This window comes from Pagrus pagrus (assembly GCF_965226575.1).
Source record: "Pagrus pagrus genome assembly, chromosome: 17".
Lineage (NCBI taxonomy): Eukaryota > Metazoa > Chordata > Actinopteri > Spariformes > Sparidae > Pagrus > Pagrus pagrus.
The window spans coordinates 12,739,362-12,761,563 of record NC_140201.1 but is presented as its reverse complement, the minus strand read 5'-3'; the positions used below and the strand labels follow the sequence as shown (position 1 = coordinate 12,761,563).

At 39.1% G+C, this 22,202-nt stretch overlaps 2 protein-coding genes across 2 annotated transcripts; one reads left to right on the top strand and one right to left on the bottom strand.

Annotated features, from left to right (window-relative positions):
- The first annotated feature begins 323 nt into the window (after positions 1 to 323).
- ptpn2b (protein tyrosine phosphatase non-receptor type 2b) lies at positions 324 to 15,960 on the top strand. The gene is made up of 10 exons (XM_084379505.1): positions 324 to 560; positions 994 to 1,084; positions 1,205 to 1,305; positions 4,777 to 4,875; positions 6,192 to 6,329; positions 7,000 to 7,209; positions 8,221 to 8,382; positions 10,223 to 10,431; positions 10,614 to 10,709; positions 15,088 to 15,960. Exons 1-10 carry the CDS (start codon positions 504 to 506, stop codon positions 15,107 to 15,109), a joined length of 1,185 nt encoding a protein of 394 aa, XP_084235631.1. The 5' UTR covers positions 324 to 503; the 3' UTR covers positions 15,110 to 15,960.
- A 1,386-nt stretch (positions 15,961 to 17,346) lies between these two features.
- On the bottom strand, positions 17,347 to 19,950 carry psmg2 (proteasome (prosome, macropain) assembly chaperone 2). The gene is made up of 7 exons (XM_084379279.1): positions 19,718 to 19,950; positions 19,099 to 19,270; positions 18,911 to 18,969; positions 18,578 to 18,696; positions 18,314 to 18,493; positions 17,895 to 18,015; positions 17,347 to 17,771 (listed from the first exon to the last, which is right to left on the bottom strand). Exons 1-7 carry the CDS (start codon positions 19,772 to 19,774, stop codon positions 17,691 to 17,693), a joined length of 789 nt encoding a protein of 262 aa, XP_084235405.1. The 5' UTR covers positions 19,775 to 19,950; the 3' UTR covers positions 17,347 to 17,690.
- Between the last annotated feature and the right edge of the window lie 2,252 nt (positions 19,951 to 22,202).

Below are 22,202 nucleotides of genomic sequence, written 5' to 3'. Positions count from 1 at the left end.
TATTCAGCCCAACTACTGTACCAAAGTATAATTATGTAATTGAGTATCTCTATTTTCCATATAGTTAAATAAATGCTTTTTAAAGTCAAGAAGAAGAAGAAGAAGAAGAAGAAGAATCAACAGAGTAATCCATAATGACAAAAGTATATAGCATAGCACATAACACAAAGTAGGTAAAACATACTTATTTCCTCAAAATGGGTGCTCCAGATTGAGTGATGTAGTGGGACATCTCGTTGGTTCACTGAATATCTTTGCCGAGTTCGGTTTTGACAGCTCCTGGAGGACCCGTGTTGACGCATGCGTACATGACACTTTTGTCAGATGTCAACTGCAGCAGAGAGACAACGGACAAACACCTAGCGAGAGCCCGTTAACGTAGGGAAGTGACAACTACTTTGACACAAAAGCGTCTCTAGCCTGAGTAGAGTAATGAGGTAGATAGTCGGACAACTAATTACACTTACCTCGATTACAAAAGACTGGCATTGCCACGGTAAAAAATGGACCAGGAGTTTGAAGACATAGATTCAGAGGGCCGGTGGCAGAAACTGTACATGGTAAGTCTTGTTAGCATAGCTAGCATAAAGCGAACATATAAATAGTATTTCAAGCGCGCATTTAAATTAGCAAGCTAACAGGTCGGCTAGCTCATTAAGTATCCGCTATATAGGACGTTATTCACCGCTGCCGTTAGTTTATTTGATATTTCTTTGTTTTGGCACGTCTTCATTTTATTTTCAGTTTGTTACCGTAAGCTTCGTCATAAGTGTCATAAGCTTGTACATGTGGCTGAAGCTCACTGTGATTAGTTCCGTTACATAACTATGTATTTGTTTTTACTTTTCAACATCAGCTCCGCGAGTTTATTCTTCACAGTAGGATGTTATTGTGATAAGTTTGTGTCGCTCCCATGGCTGAAAGTAGCTGTTTGATTTGATGTTTGATTTGTTTTTGGCATCTGTTGATTTCTCGTCTTTCTGTCGTCTCCAGGAAATCAGGAATCAGTCGCACGAGTGCTCCTACAAAGTGGCAAAGTATCCAGAGAATCGTAACAGGAACCGGTACCGAGATGTCAGTCCATGTAGGTGAACATGTGCGGAAAGTCCAAAGTGATTACAGTGTGTGGTGTCTCTTTACCTCTGAGGAAGGATGTCAATTTACAACATAGTCCTCATTAATTTGTCTCTCATGCTGCCTGCAGTTGATCACAGTCGAGTGAAGCTGGAGAACACAGAGAATGATTACATCAATGCCAGTCTGGTAGTCATGGAGGAAGCCCAGAGAAGCTACATATTGAGTCAGGTAAATTCAAGGCTTTCATTCCTTTATTAACAATCATATCTATCTGCCTGTTATCTTTTGGGTTAATTGACTTATTGGCTGGCCTATAAAATTTCATAAAACATTTTTTTAAAGGGCTGTTTGTCCAACTGTCACTAGTTTGATCCACATATGTTTGTCACTTCTCTTGAAAATTACTCAAACAAGCAATCTCTCAAAATAAGTCAGCATTTTTCTAATGACTAGTATCAGTGTTTTGTGTTTCTGATTCGTGATGAAATACATTTTAAAATGTTGTCCTTTGGCTCTGATGCAACATCCGTTCTCACTTTGTGGTCTCGGAGTCCACAACGCTATCTGATGTCACGAGTAATCGCCGATCAACGCTGAATATTATAATTTGCAAAGTAGCTAGTAACTAAAGTTATCAAGGAACGGAGTCAAATTATTAGGTAGTAAAACATGGAAACACTGAAGCAAAGTACTTGCTTCAAAGTACAAAATTGTACATTGATGGAGTACTTCAGTAAATTGTACTTGCATACCATCACTGATTATTCTTCACTTGGTCTCCTGGATTACTAATGATCTGTTTCGTTATCAGTCCTGTAAAAAAAACATAATGGTCGACCCCCTACTCAAAATAGTTGCAGATATATTTTCTGTCAACTTACTTAATAATTAATTGAGGAATTATTTAGGCTCTAAAGCAGTTCACTACTAAACTAACAACAAAAGTATTGATATAAATAGCGCAGTAAAACTTAGGTAACAGCACCATAAATTCTTACTTATGAAAATTCTTTCCATAGCATTACCCCAATGAGGCCTAAGTTAAGGTCCCCTATTAGAAGTCTGTTAGTCGGTGTTATCAGATAAGTTGTGTCTGTTTGCTGTCGAAGTTGATTGGCCAAGCAGGCCAGTTTCGTTTTCCAGTTTTCATCTTGAATTATGTTTGTATATGATCGCGTCTCTGAGTTTGAATGATAAGGAGAGCTACTTCAGTTGACTTAAATCAATTAGTGATGAGTAAAGTCTCTGCATCACGGTATTATATTAACTGCGTGTTTGTGTGTGTGTGTGTGTGTGTGTGGATTTAAGACAACCTGTGTGTGTTTATGTGACCATAAACTAAAAAGCTTTGAGGTTACAGATCATTAAATGATGGTCTCCTATTTGAAAGCTAAGAGAAGTGTTGTACGTGTTGTGTATATGCATGCACATACAGTAACAGAAAAAACAGCAGCCTTAAGTCATAGGGTTGAGTTTTAATAAAAGCTATTAAGATGCGTCTGTGGTCATTTAACTGACCTCTAATGGCAGAAGATCTGTCTCAGGATGACCTGATACTGTTTCTATTTAGCTGGTTACCTCAGGATCAAAAGAAGACTTAAGTCGCAGGCTGATGCTAGTCAGTGATGTTTTTGTGTAGGATCATCAATGTTTTTGCCATCACACACCATTGTTTTAAAGATGACTGTTTTTTAAAATATCTGTTTTGGGTGGTTAACCAAGTGCAAATTTACATTATTTTAATGTATTCAGCTGAGAGGACACATGAGTTACCGTCGATACCAACCTCCCACATGCATCTTATAAACACACACGAGCTGTAGTGTTTCTGCAGATAACAGAAACCTCTATGCCTGCAACGCTACGACGTTATTAATTATTTGGCCTTTTGATATCATGGGATTGTTTGCATACTCCTCCTTCTCTCTCTCATTCTCTCTACCTTTGTCGATACGAGTCTGTATTTGTGGGGACGTTAGGCTACTGTCGAGGCCCGTTACAGTCATACAGTTTAGATAAAAACTTGTATTATATTTTTATTTGAGCTGTCCCTTTACTTTTTTCCTTAATTTTCAAGGCCTTCAAGCCTTATATCTGTGTTCTGCTGGACCTGTCAACACTTGGAATTGTCATATTGAAAAATTATGATGAACCACAATACTCTTGCTGTTTACTGAAGATAGTATTTGGGAGTTTTTGTTTTAAATTTGGGCAGATTTTGAACAGTTATCGGGCTGGAAGGCATCAAACCAATCTGGCAACAGTACACAAAACCACCAGTCACATGAAATCATGTCTTTGTTGAACGCTATGTACGATGTTTGTATCGGATCAGACATAGTGCCGCTGCTTCTGTAATTCCACTGACATAGCAATGAGTGGAAGATAAAAGTCCAGCACAGAGGCTTTGTTCTTCTTAAACATGGAGAGCATTTAGTAGCAGTGAAATTCTTGTTCAGACAGTGTTTTTATTTATAGAAGGTGGCACTAATTTGTTGGCTTATTATGGTTGTTGCTGTTTAAAATGTGTTATTCAGGGTCAATGTCTGTGATTGGACAGAATTTGTAGAGTCAACGTGATCAATATCGGTTCTCAAGCAGAATACCAACACGGGGGCATCTCCAACCCACACACCTGTGAATTTTCTCATGTCTTCAGGAAATGAAAGGACAAACAACCACTTAACTTTGTCATGTGATATTTCTTTCTAGACTCGCATGACCACAGAAAAGAGACTGAAAAGGGCTGATAAAACAGATTGTTGTTCATCAAATCATATTTCTCACTGTTCACTGAATCCTGCTTCGGTAATTAAAAGCCACAGAGAGTTGCTTAGTTCAACATAGCAAGAATAAGTGATACATTTTCTTTGGTTAATTGTGGATTGTAGCTACTCCAAGTAATTCAAGAAACCAGAATTAGTTAACAGGCAAATGTTTTTTGGATGTTATTGAGCAAAAGTCTGTGAACCTTTTGTGACATACTTTGTTGGAAGCCTAACAACGTGAGGACTTAGTTTGCGTCAAACAGGGCTGCTTGCAACTATCAAGTATTTTTACTGTCGGTTAATCTGTCCAAGTCCAAGATGACGTTCTCTAATGTCTCATAACCCAAAGATATTCAGTTCAATGCTGATCAGAGACAGTCTGATATTAAGTACTCATCAGATTTCTTGTTGCACAATGAAAACATGTAAGAAAATGCTTTAAAAAGTCAAAAAATTCTAGGTAATGCTTTCCTCCATCCAGTGAACATTGGATATCCTGAAATAAATGGAACATAAACACATTTACACCAGTTTTGTCTGGAACTATTTGACAGTCCTGAAGTTATTTGCATCCTAATTTACTTGACATCAGACAGTCTGTCATTGTACTGTATGGTGATGGTATTTTGCATATTTCACCCAACAGAATACAGTTTTCTCAATTCAACCACTTCATGACCTTTAGCAGCTTTGACCTTTTTAAATATTCTCTTGTTATCACTCAGCAAATCTCATTTGCATACAGCAGTTATCTCATTAATGAAGACAATTATCACCCAGTTGCTTAGCTGATGTATTATGTCGATCTAATGTTTTCGTTCCTTCCTGAGAGATATATTTCCAGTGTAAATTACTTTCCGCTCTCCTGCTGGACTCCTGCCATGTAACTGATCAAAGTGTGTTTGCATGTGTGTGTGTTTGCTGTGTGCAGGGCCCCCTCAGGAACACCTGTGGCCACTTTTGGCTCATGGTCTGGGAGCAGAAGACCAAGGCAGTCATCATGCTCAACCGAGTCATCGAGAAAGGCTCGGTAAGTACACAGATATCATGTCGATGTAATGTAATAAAAAAAAAAAGCAGATAGTCTGGTTTGACATCTGCCATTTGTCTGGTGCGCACACCCACACACAGACTGCAGAAATACTAAATAGACCACAGAAAGACAGCAGCACACACTTAGTTTGCAGTTTGCTAACAGTATGAAATAATTAACACAACTTCATGAATTAATTTAGGTTTTCTGTTAAATGGTTCACTGTGAAACTTGGCTCTCCTGTCAGCAGGATAACTGGAATTCAGTGTTTTGACAGCGTGTTCACAGTTGTGTGTGAGGAACTGGGATGTAGCCCCACCTCTCACCTCTTCTAAATCCAGTGATCCTGTGATGTGCCGATTAAACGCACGCACACACACACACACACACACACACACACACACACACACACAGAGACTAGCACACAGTCTAACACTCTCTCTCACTCAGAGCAGCTGTGTTGTCTCTCTTTCTTAGTAAAGCAGCTGAAGTGGCTCTCGCTCGGTCATGAGATTCACTCACTGACTGTTTTCTTGGAAATGGAAGATAAAGAGCACCTACAGTCCACAGATATCATTAACCTCACAAGGATCTTCTATGTAGGCCAGCACTCCAATCCTCCACAGGGAAGGTTACATAATAGACTCATCCTCAACTGCTCTGCCCATTGTCTGTTTACTTAGAAAACACTGTATGATTAGATGTTGATTGTCGTATGTATTGCACACATTTAACTGCAGTACTGACAAATGACTTTCTGTTCCATAAAAAATATTAGTCCGTGAACAAACGAGATCAAGAATTGTTTTGTAATTGAGCCAGACTTCTCATCTTAACTCTGTCTGAGGTAGATTTTGTTTTAGATCTGTAACATAGGTGTCCAGTTAAGTCATTTTCATATCATGGTATACCTTTATACCTCTACAACCCTAAACATTCAACGATATGTGATATAATATGTCTTGCGTCACAAAAAAGAGAGTAGTTGTATGTTAATGGAAGAGCGACACATTGACGTTTTATACTTGTAGTTTGTGAAAGTGTGTAATATGTACTGTATGATTAGGTGCAGGTATTTGTGTGTAGAGAGAAGACATAAAGAAAACATTGAGAGTATAATTTCATTTATTATCCAGCTTCCCTCTAAATGCAGAGGATCAAACTGTCCTCCCGTTAATCGTCAGCTGCTTCATCTCAAGGCCAGTCTGGCCTCTCAGCCAGCATCTGCTTTCCATCAGGTGTATTTTGTTGTCAGATGTTGAAATCACTTGGTATCTCTTACCAGGTGTGTTTCCTTGTTCCTTCTCTTACAGGAAAAGTGTGCCCAGTACTGGCCCATAGCTGAGGAGAGGGAGATGGCCTTCAGAGACACGCGTTTCTTGGTCACGCTGTTGTCAGAAGACACCAAGTCTTACTATACCACCCGAGTGTTGGAGCTGCTGAATATTAGCGTAGGCTGAAATAATATTTACCACAAGGGGAATTCTCAGTGAAGGGTGGTAAAGGAGAACTGAAATGTTTAAAGGTTCTCACACCTAAATGTATCACATGGACCTGTATTGTTTGAGGCTTCTTAGAGCTGAAAACATCCTTTTTTTTCTTTTTTTTTTTACTAAAGCTCATTGTTTTTAACAAACTTTTAGACATTTTGAAATTTTTTTTTAGTTTTCTGTTCCCACACAAGGTTTTTCTAAAGTGTGGGAGTGGAAAAATGCAAATGTCAGTATTTGAAATACCTCAAATGTGCTTAAGATACAATGCTCATGCAGCAAAATTCATTTTTAAAATCTGATTTTCATCTGTATCTTAAATGTTTTTTAATACAAAATGTAAAATATCAACCAAAATTAATGGCAAATCTGATCACAAGAAGGAGAAATAACTACACACACGTCTTGATTTGCTGTTTTTGACCATCCACTTTTCAGAACCTGCTTTATTACATTAATTGAAACTGAAACTAAAGTGAAAGTTAGTTCAGCTGCCTAAAACAACTGAAATAGCCTCGTCACCTCAAACAGAACAGATAAAATAAGCACTGACAGGCTCACTGCAAAGAAAGATATGATTGTTTGTCTTTTTTACCTGCTAATGAGTTCTCTGTTCGTCTGCTTTTCACAGACCGGAGAGAAGAGAGAGATCTACCACTTTCATTACACCACATGGCCTGACTTTGGTGTCCCAGAGTCCCCGGCATCCTTCCTAAACTTCCTCTTCAAAGTGCGGGAGTCAGGAGCGCTGGGGGTGGATCACGGGCCGGCTGTGGTGCACTGTAGCGCTGGAATCGGACGCTCAGGGACGTTTTCTTTAGTTGACACATGTGTGGTCCTGGTAAGTCCTGCCTTCTCGTTTGATGTTTTTACTCAATTTTCTCACAAGAATTTGGTCTTCATGTTTTGTAGATCATTCACATTTGTATGATCACAAAAATGGTCAGACTATTTAGACTATGGCAAAAAAACTTGTGTAAGTAGGACAAATTAGTCTCTTATAAACTGTCAGTTAATTCACTAAAATCTCACCTTTTTTTTTTCTTTCTGTTCTTTGCAACAGTGATTTGATTTGTTATTTAATGTTCAGTGTTTTTTTTATTATTATGGGTCTGTGTTGACTCTGACACATATTACTTTAAGATATTTGTGTGTGTCAGAGTCACCACAGACCCATTTTAATCTGTGTTGCCGTGTTTACCACCTCCATATGACCTTTTTGCCTAGTTACTTTTAATAGATGTATTTTTGCTTGACCTACTAAAAGTTTGCAAATAAATGCATTTGACCTAAATGTATATATTCACAACAAACAGTCCATCAGTATATATTTTGGCATCTTTATACTATGCTAAAATTACATCTTGCCTCATGAAACAAAAAATTCATGATAGCAAAAAATGACTTGAATCTTAGATTTGGTTAAAAATAATCTTGAAAGCATCATAAAAAGCATGAAATAAAAGTGTCTATCTGTAGACACCCTGTATTTTCTGACTGATTCCTGGTTCTGAATAGAGTTAGAAGAGAAAGAAACACGCCTACAACTAAAACATGAAACTAGCTTTCATGTGGTTACGTAGAACCCACAGCTGAAAGGCAACGTTGTTCTCTTGGCATGCTGGAGAACATGAAAACATGATTATGTGGCGGTAGATAAGCCAGAAAAGGTCAGTTCTGCATTTAATGCCACAACTGCTGCATGTAATCGCTGCCATAGACTGGTAGTGTGTAAAAATGTAAGAATGCGTGTCCCTTCCAAACACAGCCGACGAATGAGTCGACAGATATAAAGGAAATAGGGCTTCATCCTGGTTAGTTTAGCTAATTTTGACAACGCTGTCCTGTTTAGATGGACAAGAGGAAAGACCCATCATCAGTGGACATCAAAAGCATCCTGTTGGACATGAGGAAGTACCGCATGGGTCTGATTCAGACCCCTGACCAGCTGCGCTTCTCCTACTTGGCTGTGCTTGAAGGAGCCAAGTACATCAAGGGAGACGCCTCTGTACAGGTACTTGCAACACGCCCACACTGTTACATATTCAATTATACTCTACTTTATTACACAGCCCTTTTCTTAGGAACCCAGAGACTCTATTATATCATACTTGTTCAGTGGGAGTCGTTTCTTCTAAAAAAAGATTAAAATCTAGCCAAAAGACAGATGGTGTTGGATTTCTGTTCTGCTTACAAAAGCCTGAATTTATCATCTCAGGACAGAGATGATTAGCTCAAACACTTGAAGAAACCTGCCAAAAGCAACTTCATAACATTCCCTCAGCTATTCAGAGATTTTGTAAAACTGTTACAGCAGAGTGGTGTAAAAAGTTGAGTCGGACTAGCATAAAATATACCATAAATATTATAGTTATTCTCTTATTTTGTTTGTGAGTTTCTTGAGGCCTCTTCACATACTCACATACGTACATACTGGAAATTAAGTGGGATAGAAGTTGGTCAGTAAAACAGCCACAGTGGGAACAATTTCTTCTAAATCATATTAAAAATATCAACCAGCCTAAAGGATGATTAACAAGATAGCATCATGTGGAGTATTTAGTTTGAATTATGTGCTTGAGGTTGATTCGCATCAGAAAATTATGAGGCTAAATCCATTTGATTCACAAATTAATTCAATGGCATGAGGTTCCTGTAGATCTCCTCACTTATCAGCAGACCCATCTGACAAGGCCTCCGGTCACATCGATGATGAAAGTAGCTTTATGTTAATCAAAGGGAAGAAACGAAAGATGTTAATTGTTTTACTTAATGGAAAAGTGTCCTAATAAAAATGTTTCCTAGCCCTACAGAGGGGAAATGATAAAAGAGAATGATAGAGAGGTGTGTTAGTGAGAGTTAGTAGAAGAAGTTTTATGAGGCAAGGGTTTACACTATTCAAGAATTAATTAAGTTTGTTCAGTGTTTTTCTGTGAAGGGTGCTAAATGGTAGCGAATCAAAACTGCACTCATAGAAGAAAGATATTTCGTGGTTTATTAACTTACGTCAGCGTCAGAAGTCAGTTACTGAGTATCTGGGGCTAATGGTTTTCACTGGTGACTCCTTTTTGTGAGTGGTGCTCAAATCGACACAGAAGTGTTGATACATCCGATCCCGAATAATTTTGTTTGTTTTCACGCTACAAGGTCAATATCTAAACTCAAGTAATTTATGGTAAATGATTTTATCATCAAAGGGACACGGTAGAAAGAAACTATACTATCAACCAGATCTAGTCTAAATAATACCTAGTTTATACAAAACTACTTCTCCTTCCAGCTGTCATAGTCATATGCAAACTACAGCTCTATAACTGCCTAGGGCATCTCTGACAGAGAGTTGACATTGATGATGGTCGACCGCAAACACTGTCATGTGAGGAGAGGAAAGGTGCTGCGAGGGTGAGACAGACTTCATTCACTGAGTCCTGCGGCCGTGGCAGGCATTATCCCAGAACAGAGAGAGGGAGTGTAGTTATTGGAAATGTATTATCACTGTCACTGACCGTGGGAATGTTATTCGCGTCTGTCTGGGCTTCAGTTTGTGTGCTGATACTCAAACAACAGCAGTTCCTGCATTCTCACAACTATTTGATGCCATTTTATTAAGCTTTTGCACAAAGTATCGGTATTGTATATAAACTGTTGATAGCAGTTTGTGTTTTACTTGGTATTGGATTGGAAAAAAATCAGTGGTATTGACAAGGAAATTATTTCATTCTATAACTTTACAAACAAAATTGCCAATTAAAGGCTGCTTTGATCAGTGGCAAAAATGGTATGGCAGCCACATTTTAAAGTGTAATTATATCTCTCTCAAAATCTTTTGTTTACTGTTGTTCTTCTTCACGTAGAACCGGTGGCGGGAGTTGTCCAGGGAAGATCAAGAGCCGACATCAGAGTCTCCCCCTTCAGCTCAGCCTCAGGCCAGGTGTCCGACGGAGAAATGCAACGGCACCCAACGAGGAAGTCAGCTGGAGGAAGGAGGAGACTACAGACAGGATGGCAAAGTACCAGCACAATCTCCCTGCAAGGAGCAGGAGCTGGACGGCAGCACAACACAGTCAGTACACTCAAACTGATAAAAGGAACATGCACCATTTGTTGTCCATTGTCATAATCAGATAGGTTATAATGAAACACAAAAGTATATATTTCTGAATGAGGAAGGTAACATAAATAATGGAGGGTATGAGTGACAGGGAAAGTTCATTTTTTCACAGCTGTTTCCTTCTTTGTTTGCAGCAAACGACGCAGAGAAGACAGTATCTCCAAATCAGGCACAGCCAAGACGTCCCAAAGCAAGCCCAGGACGAATGACTCAGAGAAGAAGAGAAAAAGGTGACTACAACCACCTCTTCTTATTATTCATACACAAATCACAAGTTCTTACCTTTAGGATGATTTGTCATGCACAGTGAAAATGTCCATTTGTGTCAGTGTGATCAGATTATAAGGACCAGATCTAATCCGTCATATTTTTTAAGAAAACGAGCCGTTGTTCCATTTTTCCCCATAGACAAAAAGGAAAGGCAGCATTTGTACTACATATCACTTTCTTTTTAACACCACAGGGAATCCAGGCAGGCTTTCCCAGTATATGACTCAACCTCATAATAGTCAGACTTTAAGCACAGCTGAGGCTTCATTTTCTCTTTATTTCTTATTTTCACAAATTCTCAGTCATGTGGAATCACCAGTCTTGCTGACATACAGGCGGGAGGGTTAGACCTGATCAAGCACTTGTTTCTGATGACTGTGCGCCTCCCAAAGACGGCTCACCAAGTCATTTCTGAGAAGCCTTCCTTTGTTGTGTGACATGTCAGTGTTGTTCCAGTAATTCGGCCCAAACTGCACCATTTGTGACGCGGTCTCACTCTGCTGTTGTGGTTCTTCTCGGACAGTTTGGGCTGCATTTGCTGCACATGACAAGAGCTGGCCTGTCCAGCGGGGGGCAGTGTATCGTTACCCCCCTCTGCGACAGCGACAACTGCCAGGAAGAGCACATTTAGAGGACGAAGTTTACCCGCAGCTTTTAAAAAGAACGCCCACTCTTGTACATGGAGGTGTGTGTGTGTGTGTTCCTGTGTGTGTGTGTGTGTGTGTGTGTGTGTGTGTGGTGTGTGTTTTTGTTTCTCTTGAGGTTTTGTTCTTGTTTTCATTATTTGCTTGGCTCCTGTGGTTTGGAGTTGTGTTAAGTTTGGCTGCACTCGAGCATGGTGTGTGTGTGTGTGGCGTGTGTATGTATATCCGTGGTTTATGGTTGTTGGAGCTCTGAAATGTCAGGTTGAGTTGTAATTTTGCAAGGTGCTAATTTGTACCTTGCATCAAAGATTCAAATTTGGTGGCATCTTTTTTTTCTCTCTGTTTAATCTTGTCAGATGTTATTGTGCAAACCAGCAACCGCTGTAGTTTTCACTTCACTAAACCACCTCTTCACACATGAAAGGGTGACTTTTCTTGTTGACAAGTAAGGTGGCTGTGATAATCCCTTTTTAGAAACAAAAGAAGTCAAGTAATTCCCCATAAAGAATAAATGATTTTCCCGATTAAGGCTGTCCGCCCCTCCGTACGATGCCAAAAAAGCTATAAATTTCATTAGTAGTTTTAGTCTAGACTGTTCAAAAAGAAAGAAGGTCATTATGTCTTTTTCTGCCTTGGTGCCAGACTGTGGTGTCAGCTGTATTGACGTCTATGGGAGATGGATGGAGAAACACACCAAAACCCTACATATCTATGCCGTGTGACTTCTGATGAAGAAATGCCACCAGAAAATGAAATAACACACTTCAGAGTGTAGGTTAACGACTGATTCACGTTATTCGCTTGATTTTGTTTGGGAAGGCTTCTCTTCGCAGGGTAATTGCTGTCTCATCAGCAGTATTTGGTCAGAACTTCCCCATTCGGTCACCATTTTATCAACCCTGTCAGTCATTTGGAAAAAAAATCTGTGGTTCGCCTCTCTGAAGTGTGTTCTTTCATTTTCTGGAGGCATTTCTTCATCAGAAGTCATACGACGTAGATATGTTGGATTTTAGTGTACTACTATATGCATCTCCCTTAGACTTCAATACAGCTGACACCAGTCTGGCACAAAAGCAAAATTCGGTGGAGCAATGACCTTTCCTTCCACTTTAGGTTTCTTGACATGATCAGGATAGGAAAATATAGATCCTACGTCTCATGTGACCTCTTGCTAGCCAATCACTGTTGGTGTAGGCTCTGACAATGATTGTGATTCGCAAGTGGGCTGCTGCTCTCCTGCTGCTCAACACACATTTAAAGGAATGTTTTCTATAAAATGACACATTTAAACCTAGTAGTCATGGTTATAACTCCCTTACAATAATTTTCCCCCAAAAATATGATCCTTTCAAGCCTTTGGTATGACACTTTAACCTTTCCCATCTGGCAACACTGCTGTCAGGCCATCACATAAAATGAGTTGGGGCCGATACAGGTCTGTTGCATGTTCCTGTAGTTTTGCTGCAGTCGTTTTAAAATGTCTTTACATTTCTCTTGGAATTTAGCATGGCAGTGTTCCTACTCTGTTGTGAGTTTTAAACTGCAACAGTTGTGTTTTGTACTTGTTAAAGTTTGAGTTGAAGTTTGGATTTTAGAAATTCATCAGGAGATTTCTGGTCAGGTCTATGAGGGTCTTTGTTGGTTTAATAAGCTGGAGGACCGTTGAACAATAACTACATGTTGTTGTCTTCTGCTGTAGTTTATCAAACTAGACATTTAGAGCTTCAACTAAGGATTATTTCTATTGATTTATCTGTCAATTTAATCCATTTGGTCTATAGATTGTTTGGAAATATCAAAAATGTTTAAGCCAGTTGTATCAAATGTATCGTTAACAGTTCAAAGCTCACAAACAGTCAGTTTACTATAACATTAAAATATAGAAAAGCAGCAAATCCTTCAAATTAAGAGGGTGTAACACGGGAACGTTATGAAAAGATCTTTAACAGCTATCAAAATAGTTGCTGTTAATTTTCTATCAATCAACTACTAGTCGTTTCAGCTTTTTACAAGCTAAATATAATATTTATGCTGATGTCAGCAGGTTTTTAGCATTTAAAGGAACAACAGAGCCTGTTGTTTATACTACATCTGAAGCCAAACAGCTGTGCAGCATCACCCACGCTGGATTTGGCAGATTTTGTCTACATAACCTTTTCGCTGGCTCATTTTGAACAGCCAGAGAAAAGGTTACAGTGGTCATCTCAAATTCCCAGAACCCAAGATTAAATCTTTTGAAAGTCTTTTTTTGTTCGAGCAACAGACCAAAACCCATAACTACTCAACTTACACTGTCAAACAGGAAAAACAAAACAAAATGATGAATGATTAATCAGTGATTAAAAATCAGGGATGCGTCTTATTCGTTAACCTCAAAGATGATCAATTCTAATGATTTTGTTTTGATGCTCTGCAATAACTCCGTGTACTTTTTCTTGAACGCGTGACACTAATGGCTAAGAACATCTAAACAGTGTGACATGTTGCTTATTAAACAAGATGGCTGCTTTGCATTAATAATCAATCTAATGTTGTAATGATCAAAGACACTGTCATGCCACAGCTGCTGCTAGTAGTTGAGCAAACCTCACTTAGGATTCTTGAAAACTTAAAGGGACAGTTCACCACACATTTAAAAACAAATTTTTTCCTCTTGTCTGTAGTGCCGTTTATCCATGTAGATTGTTTTACTGCAAGGTACCAAATTTTGGAGATATCGGCCGTAGAGATGTCTGCCTTCTCTTGAATATAGTGAAACTCAATGGCAGTCTGCTTTAACCTTTAGCTTACTAAACAGCAATGTCTCTTTCCATAAAATCATGACCTAGTTACTCAAGTTCATTTACAGACCTTGAAGGAAACATGCACCCACTCATACTCCTTTGACTCGGCACATCAACGGTCAACAGAGCGGCTGTAATTACTCGTCCTCTCTGCAGTATTTTTGGAAAAATTCCTGCATACAAAGCTCGGCTAACTCAATGACAAGCACGTTTCATTTCCTATAAATTCTTTACAATAAAAGGCCCACGTTATTTTGTTTTTGAAAAGCTTTTAGTATGAAGCAGCAAAATCAGGAAATGTTGGGTTCTGACCAGCAGTTACTTCTTACAAAACTCCCGAAAAATAACTGAAAGCAAACACAATGAAACAATAAAACAGGCATGAGTGAGAAGCATGAGGTGAGAGGCTAGCTAACTAAGCTATCCAAACTAGCTTACATTATAACTCAGTCGAGGAGGATGCCATAAATGATTACATACTGCGCTGTCAAAGGCACAAGCCTCTCGTTTGCCTCACAACAAGGTCTGTGGATTTTCTTGAACAACCGGCTCATGATTTCTGGAAAGAGACACTGCTGTTGAGTTTTTCAAATGGATATATTTGGCTCTTTTAGCATCACAAGCTGAATCCCATCTAGTTCCATTTCACTTGAGAGAGGGCAGACAACTCCATGGTTGTTTTCTCTAAAACTCTGCAACTCACACCAAATCAATCTAGATGGATAAATTGCATCGGTAAGAGGAAAAATATGTATTTTTGATTCATGGGTGAACTGTCCCTTTAAACAAGCTGAAGACACTAACTTGATTTTGTGGCATGAGCTCCTTTGATCACTGAGCTTCACTGATACTTAGCTAGAAAATAGCATGTTGAGTTCAACCTCTTTAAACACCTTTTTGTCTTGCGACAGGGCGAAAACCAGCGACTGCTAACCACCTCCACCTGCGGCCACGCACCGACAGCTCTGGCATCAAAGCCAACATCGGCAGGGAACTCCAGCTCTCTCCCAACCTCTGTCCATCTTCCTCTCCTCTCTTCTCTATGGCTTTTTAAATATCATTTTGTTGTCCCTCTTCTTCTTCCTGTTAGCAGCATGTCACTCCCACATACGCCTCAGCCCTCCTCCATGTCTCCTCACCCTCTCCGAACTGTTTACAGCAGACACTTCGACATTCTTGGAAGAGAGCTCTTTGAAAAGAGAAACACACCAGCGCTTTAACCACGGGTCACAGCTCAACCACAGCCTGGAGTCACAGAATCTTTCTCTTTTTTGCTTTAATATTATTATTATTATTTGCAGCTATGTCAATCAATTACGCTTTTCTTTGCATCTATGAAATCAAGACTGATATTTGGGGCTATGCATTGCCAATTTGTAATGCTGTTCATATGTGTATTTTTAGAAAGAATCTTTTTTTCAGAGGGGAAAATAAAAATGTTCTATTTTTTATAAGAGATTACTTGAAGTTTTTCACAGCGACGGGGGGTTGGTTAAATAAAAAACACTGCCTCCTCCCTCATCAGAAATGCAGTGGCATGTAATGTTTCCATGATGTACATAGTGTTCTTTTTAACAAAAAGATGTGTGTAAAGAAAAAAGACATATTTTTGCTTGTGAAAGAAGAAAAAAAAAAGGAGGAACGACAATGTTACAGATTTGAATACAGTAGAAAAAGCTGATTTGACGACTTGTTCTCCTTTTGAAATGAATTTGTCTTAAGTTTCTCTTTCTCTTAGAGTGTTATCTACAAATAAAACTGGTATTATCTAGTTTAAATAACAACCTGTCTGTGCTCCTCTCTGTTTACTCCACCACAAACCTGTCGGTCAATGTGTCAAGAGCCACACCTTTGTTTTCAGCATAGGATGTCGCCAGACTACAGAGGTGACGAAAGTACACGCATTCTTTACTCAAGTAGACGTACGCATTCGACTTTCCTCAAAGAAAAAAAGAAAGTACAGGCTCTAAAATGTACTTGGAAGTATAAAAGTAAAAAGTGTCCCTCTGAAGGACATCTCTACTTGCCTTTTCCATTCAAATCTAACTGAACCCGAGCCTTTGTCACCAACAGTGTTGTAAAAAGAACCAAAAAGTCATGCTAGAGTAAAAGTAAAGTTGGCTTGTTGAATTATTACTTTGGTAAAAGTGAAAGTCACTCTTGAATAGTTCTTATACACATATAGTGTACTGTACACTATGGGTCGACCAGTTACCTGCCCGGATGATTGTCATTTGATATTCATAATTTTTCTGATAATAAGAATGTGTTTTCTTTTGTTTCGTCTTTTTAATTGCCAATAAAATAAGTTAATTTATGTAATCTGCAAAGTTACTAGTAACTTAAGTTAGCAAGTAACTGTAGTGGAGTAAAAAGTAGAATATTTGCCTCCAAATTGTAGTTGAGTGGAAGTATAAAGTAGCAGAAACATTTACCGAAGTAATGTTTTACCACGATATCCTTACTTTTACTCATGTATGACTTTTGGGTACGTTTTACAACATTGATTAAAACTAAAACAACAAGCCTGTTCTGAAATTGTAAAGAGTAGAAAATACAGATATTTGTGTTAAAATGTAGGGAGTAAAAGGAAAAAGTCAGAAAAATAAAAACTATGATAAAACTGATTAAGATTGGCTGCTAGTACGTTCTACAATAGTATCAATCCTCTCATCTAACCATCTGCATGGATACCAAAATGTGAAAATGAAAATATTGTCAGAATGTCAGAAACAATTTTAAGCAAAGAATTACTGATGGCGTAATTACTGTCAAACATATTTTGTGTTTACTTTCAGGGCCAGCAGTATTTTTTCAAATGATGGAGAGCCCCACCTTCATCTGTTTGGTTTCCCCCTCAAAACGCTGTCAGGACATTCCTTTCTCACACCGAAAACCACCCAAAACAATCATGCAGACAAAAAGGGAAACCACAAACATGCCAAAACAGCTTTACAGGGTCAAAGTACGACTCAGCGTGCCGTCTTGTTGTTACATCTCCCTAAGTTGTCGTAATGTGTTGTACAAAGGAATCAAATTTCAAAGAGGCGGGACTGCCAGGAATACAGTGTGGCACCTGGCCAACCACTTTCAGTCAGGCAGGAGGAGGCAGGGTCCAGTGAGTGTAACGCATTCAAAGAACTAATCACTTTGGATAAATTCACACGGGATGAATGAAACAATCTTTTATTAGGAAGAACAAACACTCAAATGCTGAAAACAGTATTCCAGAAGAGCTCGTTTGGGTCAATTCCTGTACATGACGTAATGTTTATGGATTATCAAAATAAAGGAAAGAGTGGGAGGGTTCTTGTGAGGTCATGTTTTATCTCCACAGCCGGTTAATTTCAATATAATACATCATTTACAAGCAGAAAGTGTCCATAAGGGTTATCAGCTTAGGAGTCTTTCAAAAGAACTCACAGCGGTCTGAAGAAAACATTTTTGAGTTTTAGGAGCTCCCCAGAAGCTAATTATGGGCTAAAAGTAGAAAAAAAAGCTAAATATGTGTGGATCAGAACAGTGCTGGAGGGATGCCACTTCCAAACAGAAGACTCCAGGAAGTTGGGATCTTCCATTTGTTGGGTTTTTGGCTCTGAAATGTGAATCAGAGAAAAACATGTTTAGAAATGCAAGTTAATTCTCACTGGACTGAAAGGCATGAGAGAGAAATGGCTCTAAAGTGCAGTGAGGCCGTCTGTTCAAGTGTGTCACTCACAGGGTTGTCCAGTAGGTGGAGCCAGTCGTTGAGGTGGTTGACGAGGGTGAAGGCGTCTGGGATGTTGTCGCCCTCCGAGCAGAAGAGCAGCAGCACGGCCAGCGGGAGGTCCTCTGCACAACTGAACACAACATCCAGCACATACGTTTTGTTATTATCATATGAAAGAAGGCAGGAACATGTATTTGGGGGGATGCAGGAGACACATCCCCCTCAATAATTAGAACACATGCATACATTTTTTTCACAAATTGCTTGAAAGAGAACATTAATAATAAAAAAAACATCTACAATCAGATTTTCTATCACAGGCTGCACAAATATCAAATGTGTGTGGAAAAAATTATCTTATCATGAGCCTCCAACTTCTTTATTAATTTGAACTTCTGCAAATAGCTGACACAGCTCTCTCTCTGTACCTGTCTGTGTAGAGTCCTTTGGTGATGCCTCCTCCAGGGATGCAGAGGCGAGGCTCTGCGTTGGCGTCCGTCAGTCCTGGGAAGGCCGCCACTCGCTCCATCTCCCTCCAGCTGAGCTCTTTCAAAGCGTCTGCGCTCCCCTTCAGCAGGGGCGGCGTGAGCAGGTACCTCAGAGGAGTGCTGACATGGACACAGATTTGTCAGTAGAGTTGATTGCAAACAGCAAAGAAAAGCAGCGATGATGTGAAGTGGATGGTTAGGTACCCTTGCAGCTGTTGGTCGTCCCTCTGGTAGGCGTGGCTGCTGGACAGAACCACGGTCCTGGAGAACCCGCTGGCTTTGATCCAAGACACGAGCAGCTGACGGAACTTTTTGGATTTTGTCTGCGATTAACACAAAAGTTGCCAATTACATTCTAGGTCCATGGGAACCCACACTACATCATCATGGAGGACAAAGATGTAGCTTATAAAATTAAAAAAGGCAGTAAAACAGTATTCTTTATTACACCTTTTTTTTCGTGTCAGAGCATGTTGGATTGTGAAATAATAAAATCAAAGGCGAAAAATAACAAACAAGAAACAACTCTGGTTTTACCTGAATTATTGGCGCTCTGATTTGAAGAACTGCCAACTTCAGTTCTGCTGCGGTGTACACTGTTGATTAGAAAAGGTTGACAGATGAATTGAGGACTAGATTTTTGAGCATGGAGGGGATCTACAGCAGCCAAATAATCAAGACCCACAGAGGTCATGAGCTCCATGTGAGCACTGATCAGACGATACCTTCTGCTGGAGTGTGCAGCTCCTCAGCGTCCTCTTTGCAGGAGGCGTACGGGTTGTTTCCAGCCATGGGGATGAGACAGTCGGTGTGTATGTGGCCCACTCTGCTCATGTTGAGAGTGGACACGAGGAGGTCCACAGCCAGCTGACCCACATTACCAACAGCAACTGCTGGCTAGGAGGAGAATAAACAACAATAAAGAGAAACTGGCAAACATTTTTATGATTTAATAGTTGCTTCAGTCATTTTTTGCCAGTGTTATTTTTGTTATTTCTGTTAACAGAGTTAAAGGTTTTAATAGCCTTTTTGTTCTTATATTTAGAGGTTAGTTCCTGAATACTTTTGCTTTGAATATATTTACTTTCACAATGCAGAATGAGTATTTTACAAGTGTGATATAGGTACTTTTACTTAAGTAAAGGATGTGAATACTTCCAAGTTTTAAGATTATGATTTAGTTGTCGTGATACTTTACAGGACATTTGTCCCGTAGGACCTTGAGTTTAAAATGAAATTGAACCACTGACTTATTATTAGCAATAAAACACATTATAAGAGACAGTCCTGACATTTACACTGTTTTAACGTAAAGTGAAACCACAAACTCAGGATGTCACTCACCATGACGAGGGTGAAATCTTTGAAGCAGGGCGCTGAGTTTTGTGAAGAGATAAACATGGCGCCGTACAGCTAGCAAGCACACGCAGCTAATCAGTGAGCGAGTGTCAGAGATTTAAATTAAACTATTTCATTAATATCATACAAAATTATGATATCCCGGCACTTTTCACTTGTGTTTGCGTGCCTGGTGTTGTGGACCTTCTCGGCACTCACTCGCCGTCGACTGTTGATGATTAAGTGGCTTTAGTAGCCGCTGTAAGTGCCTGAAGTAAAAAGTATCAGGAGCGTTTTATTTAGGGAAAAAATGTTTAGTAAATGTCTAAACCAACTGTTATAATCTGTGTTTAATGGTTTATACATCTGGTTAAAGGCTATATATTTGAAATTCAGTGTTAAAATTTTCTATTATAAAAAGGGATTTTAACGGTCAAACGGCTGCTCCGCAAAGATTTCCTGCGTATTAGAGATCTGCAACTGTCCTTTGAAACAGAGGAATTATAAGACACAATACCATTTATACTACTGCTACTACCCTTCCTCCTTTTATCTATCTACAACTAATTGTTCCTTTTGGCTCCACTTTACTCTCATATTGCCATACCTATTCTGTACATTTGTACATTTTCAAGAAAAACTACTACTAGTACTAGTACTACTAAAGCAATGTTTTGGTCAGTTCAGTCGCAGAAATAGAAAAATACAAATAAAAGACATAAATAGAGGACTATCATACAGATGAAATAATATAATCATTAATATATACTGTTTGAGATCATAGTCATCAGAAAATCAAAAATGTACATGCTATAAAAATAACGTGTTCACCTACACAAATGACAAATGATCTTCAAAACATCATGAAGCACCAGTCCAGCATATTAATTGCTTGCATAATTTGTACATTTAGTGTGATTTGAACTTATTAAATCACGGCAGAGCGTTCTGCACACTTCTCACTACAGACAGGTGAGGTAGCATCAGTGAAGTCATTGTGGTTTGACTTCAGTGGGAATAGTTTGACCTTTCACTGCAGCCAGAGCATTTTCTACCATCACCTGCACCATCTTTCTTCTTGTGGCTTCATTGTTGAATGCAACGTGGGGGGTGATCAGCACATTAGGAAGGCCGAGGGTGATCCCTGAACAAGAAGAAGAGGAAGAAGAAGTGTTGAATTTTGACGTTCCATTTTTTGGGCCACAAGATGTAAACACAACACTGATATGTCATCATCTAAAACTTTTTATGCATGATTTAAAAACTGTTCTCCGGCCTCCAGTCCAATAAGTACTGTACTTTTAGCTCTGTTTTGGTCTCCACCAACTTGAGATAAATATCTGTCTTTTACGAGAGTGTGTTCATTAGGGCAGGCAGGAGGGAAAAGACAGAGGCAGTTAAAAGAGGTTAACGGATCATTGGATTTCGTGTAAGCTGTGAATTGAGAATAAAACTGACTATGGATGCAGAATCAGCAGCAAAAATGCAGGACTAAGTGATTGTGTAAGGATTTAAACGAAGGAGCGTTAAAAATAATTTACAAAGACGTATAAATGTATTAACAGTACTGGCCTTAATCTATGTTACCATAACTGTGCTGTTGAGATGAGGATCCTGAATAAGATGTGTGACAGGACATAATATTCTCCTCTGTTATCTATTAATGTGAAAAGGTTAATGTTTTGTTGACTCAGTTTAACCCCCATTTTGTTTTTGTTTTTTTACATTTACTCAGTAAAAGAGTACATTTTATCTCAGGTATGGCTGGAAAAAAAAGTTCTTCACGTATTAAACTGATTAGTTCACAGAGGTTGGATGTGGTTGTTCTTTCAAAAGTTATAAAGTCCCACTTTCATGACAAAGTCCGACTCTTTCAGCAGGTCATCCATGTTCTTACAGTAAGTCGCCCCAGCTGCCTGCTCATCTTCAACACTCCTGGACAGCACGGAGAAAAGATGAGGCTGAACATTAAAAGCGTCTCATTGGTTCATATGTTCGGGGCTTTTTGGATAAATCATCACAAAATTTTCAAACACCAATTTTTATGCCTTTATTTTTTAGCTTAAAGATGTATGCCTTTAATTATTTTATCTATTTTGTGTCCCATTCCACTAATCCCCATAGTCGACCCTGAGACTGCAACTCCCATCGGCTTTCGTGGTATATGGGTGGTCTTGGAGTCCGAAGCTATTTGGTGACCTGTGGAAAAATAGGACAAAAAAAACCCTTCAACCAACAATGTTTTTTCACTTTACGATTTTGTCTGAGCACCAAATCTCCCTGGAAAAGGAGGGTGAACTTGCAATCCTGTCGGGTTGGCAGCCTGCCTGGCACCATTTCTATCTGCTGTTGACAAATCAGACCATCAAAGTTGACTGACTTCATAGGAAGAGATTTCAGTCTCTCTCTGTCTGCTTTGTCATAGGGCTGGGCTTAGAATAATATCACAATATTATATTTCATAATTTAATATTCAATATTTTAGGCCATA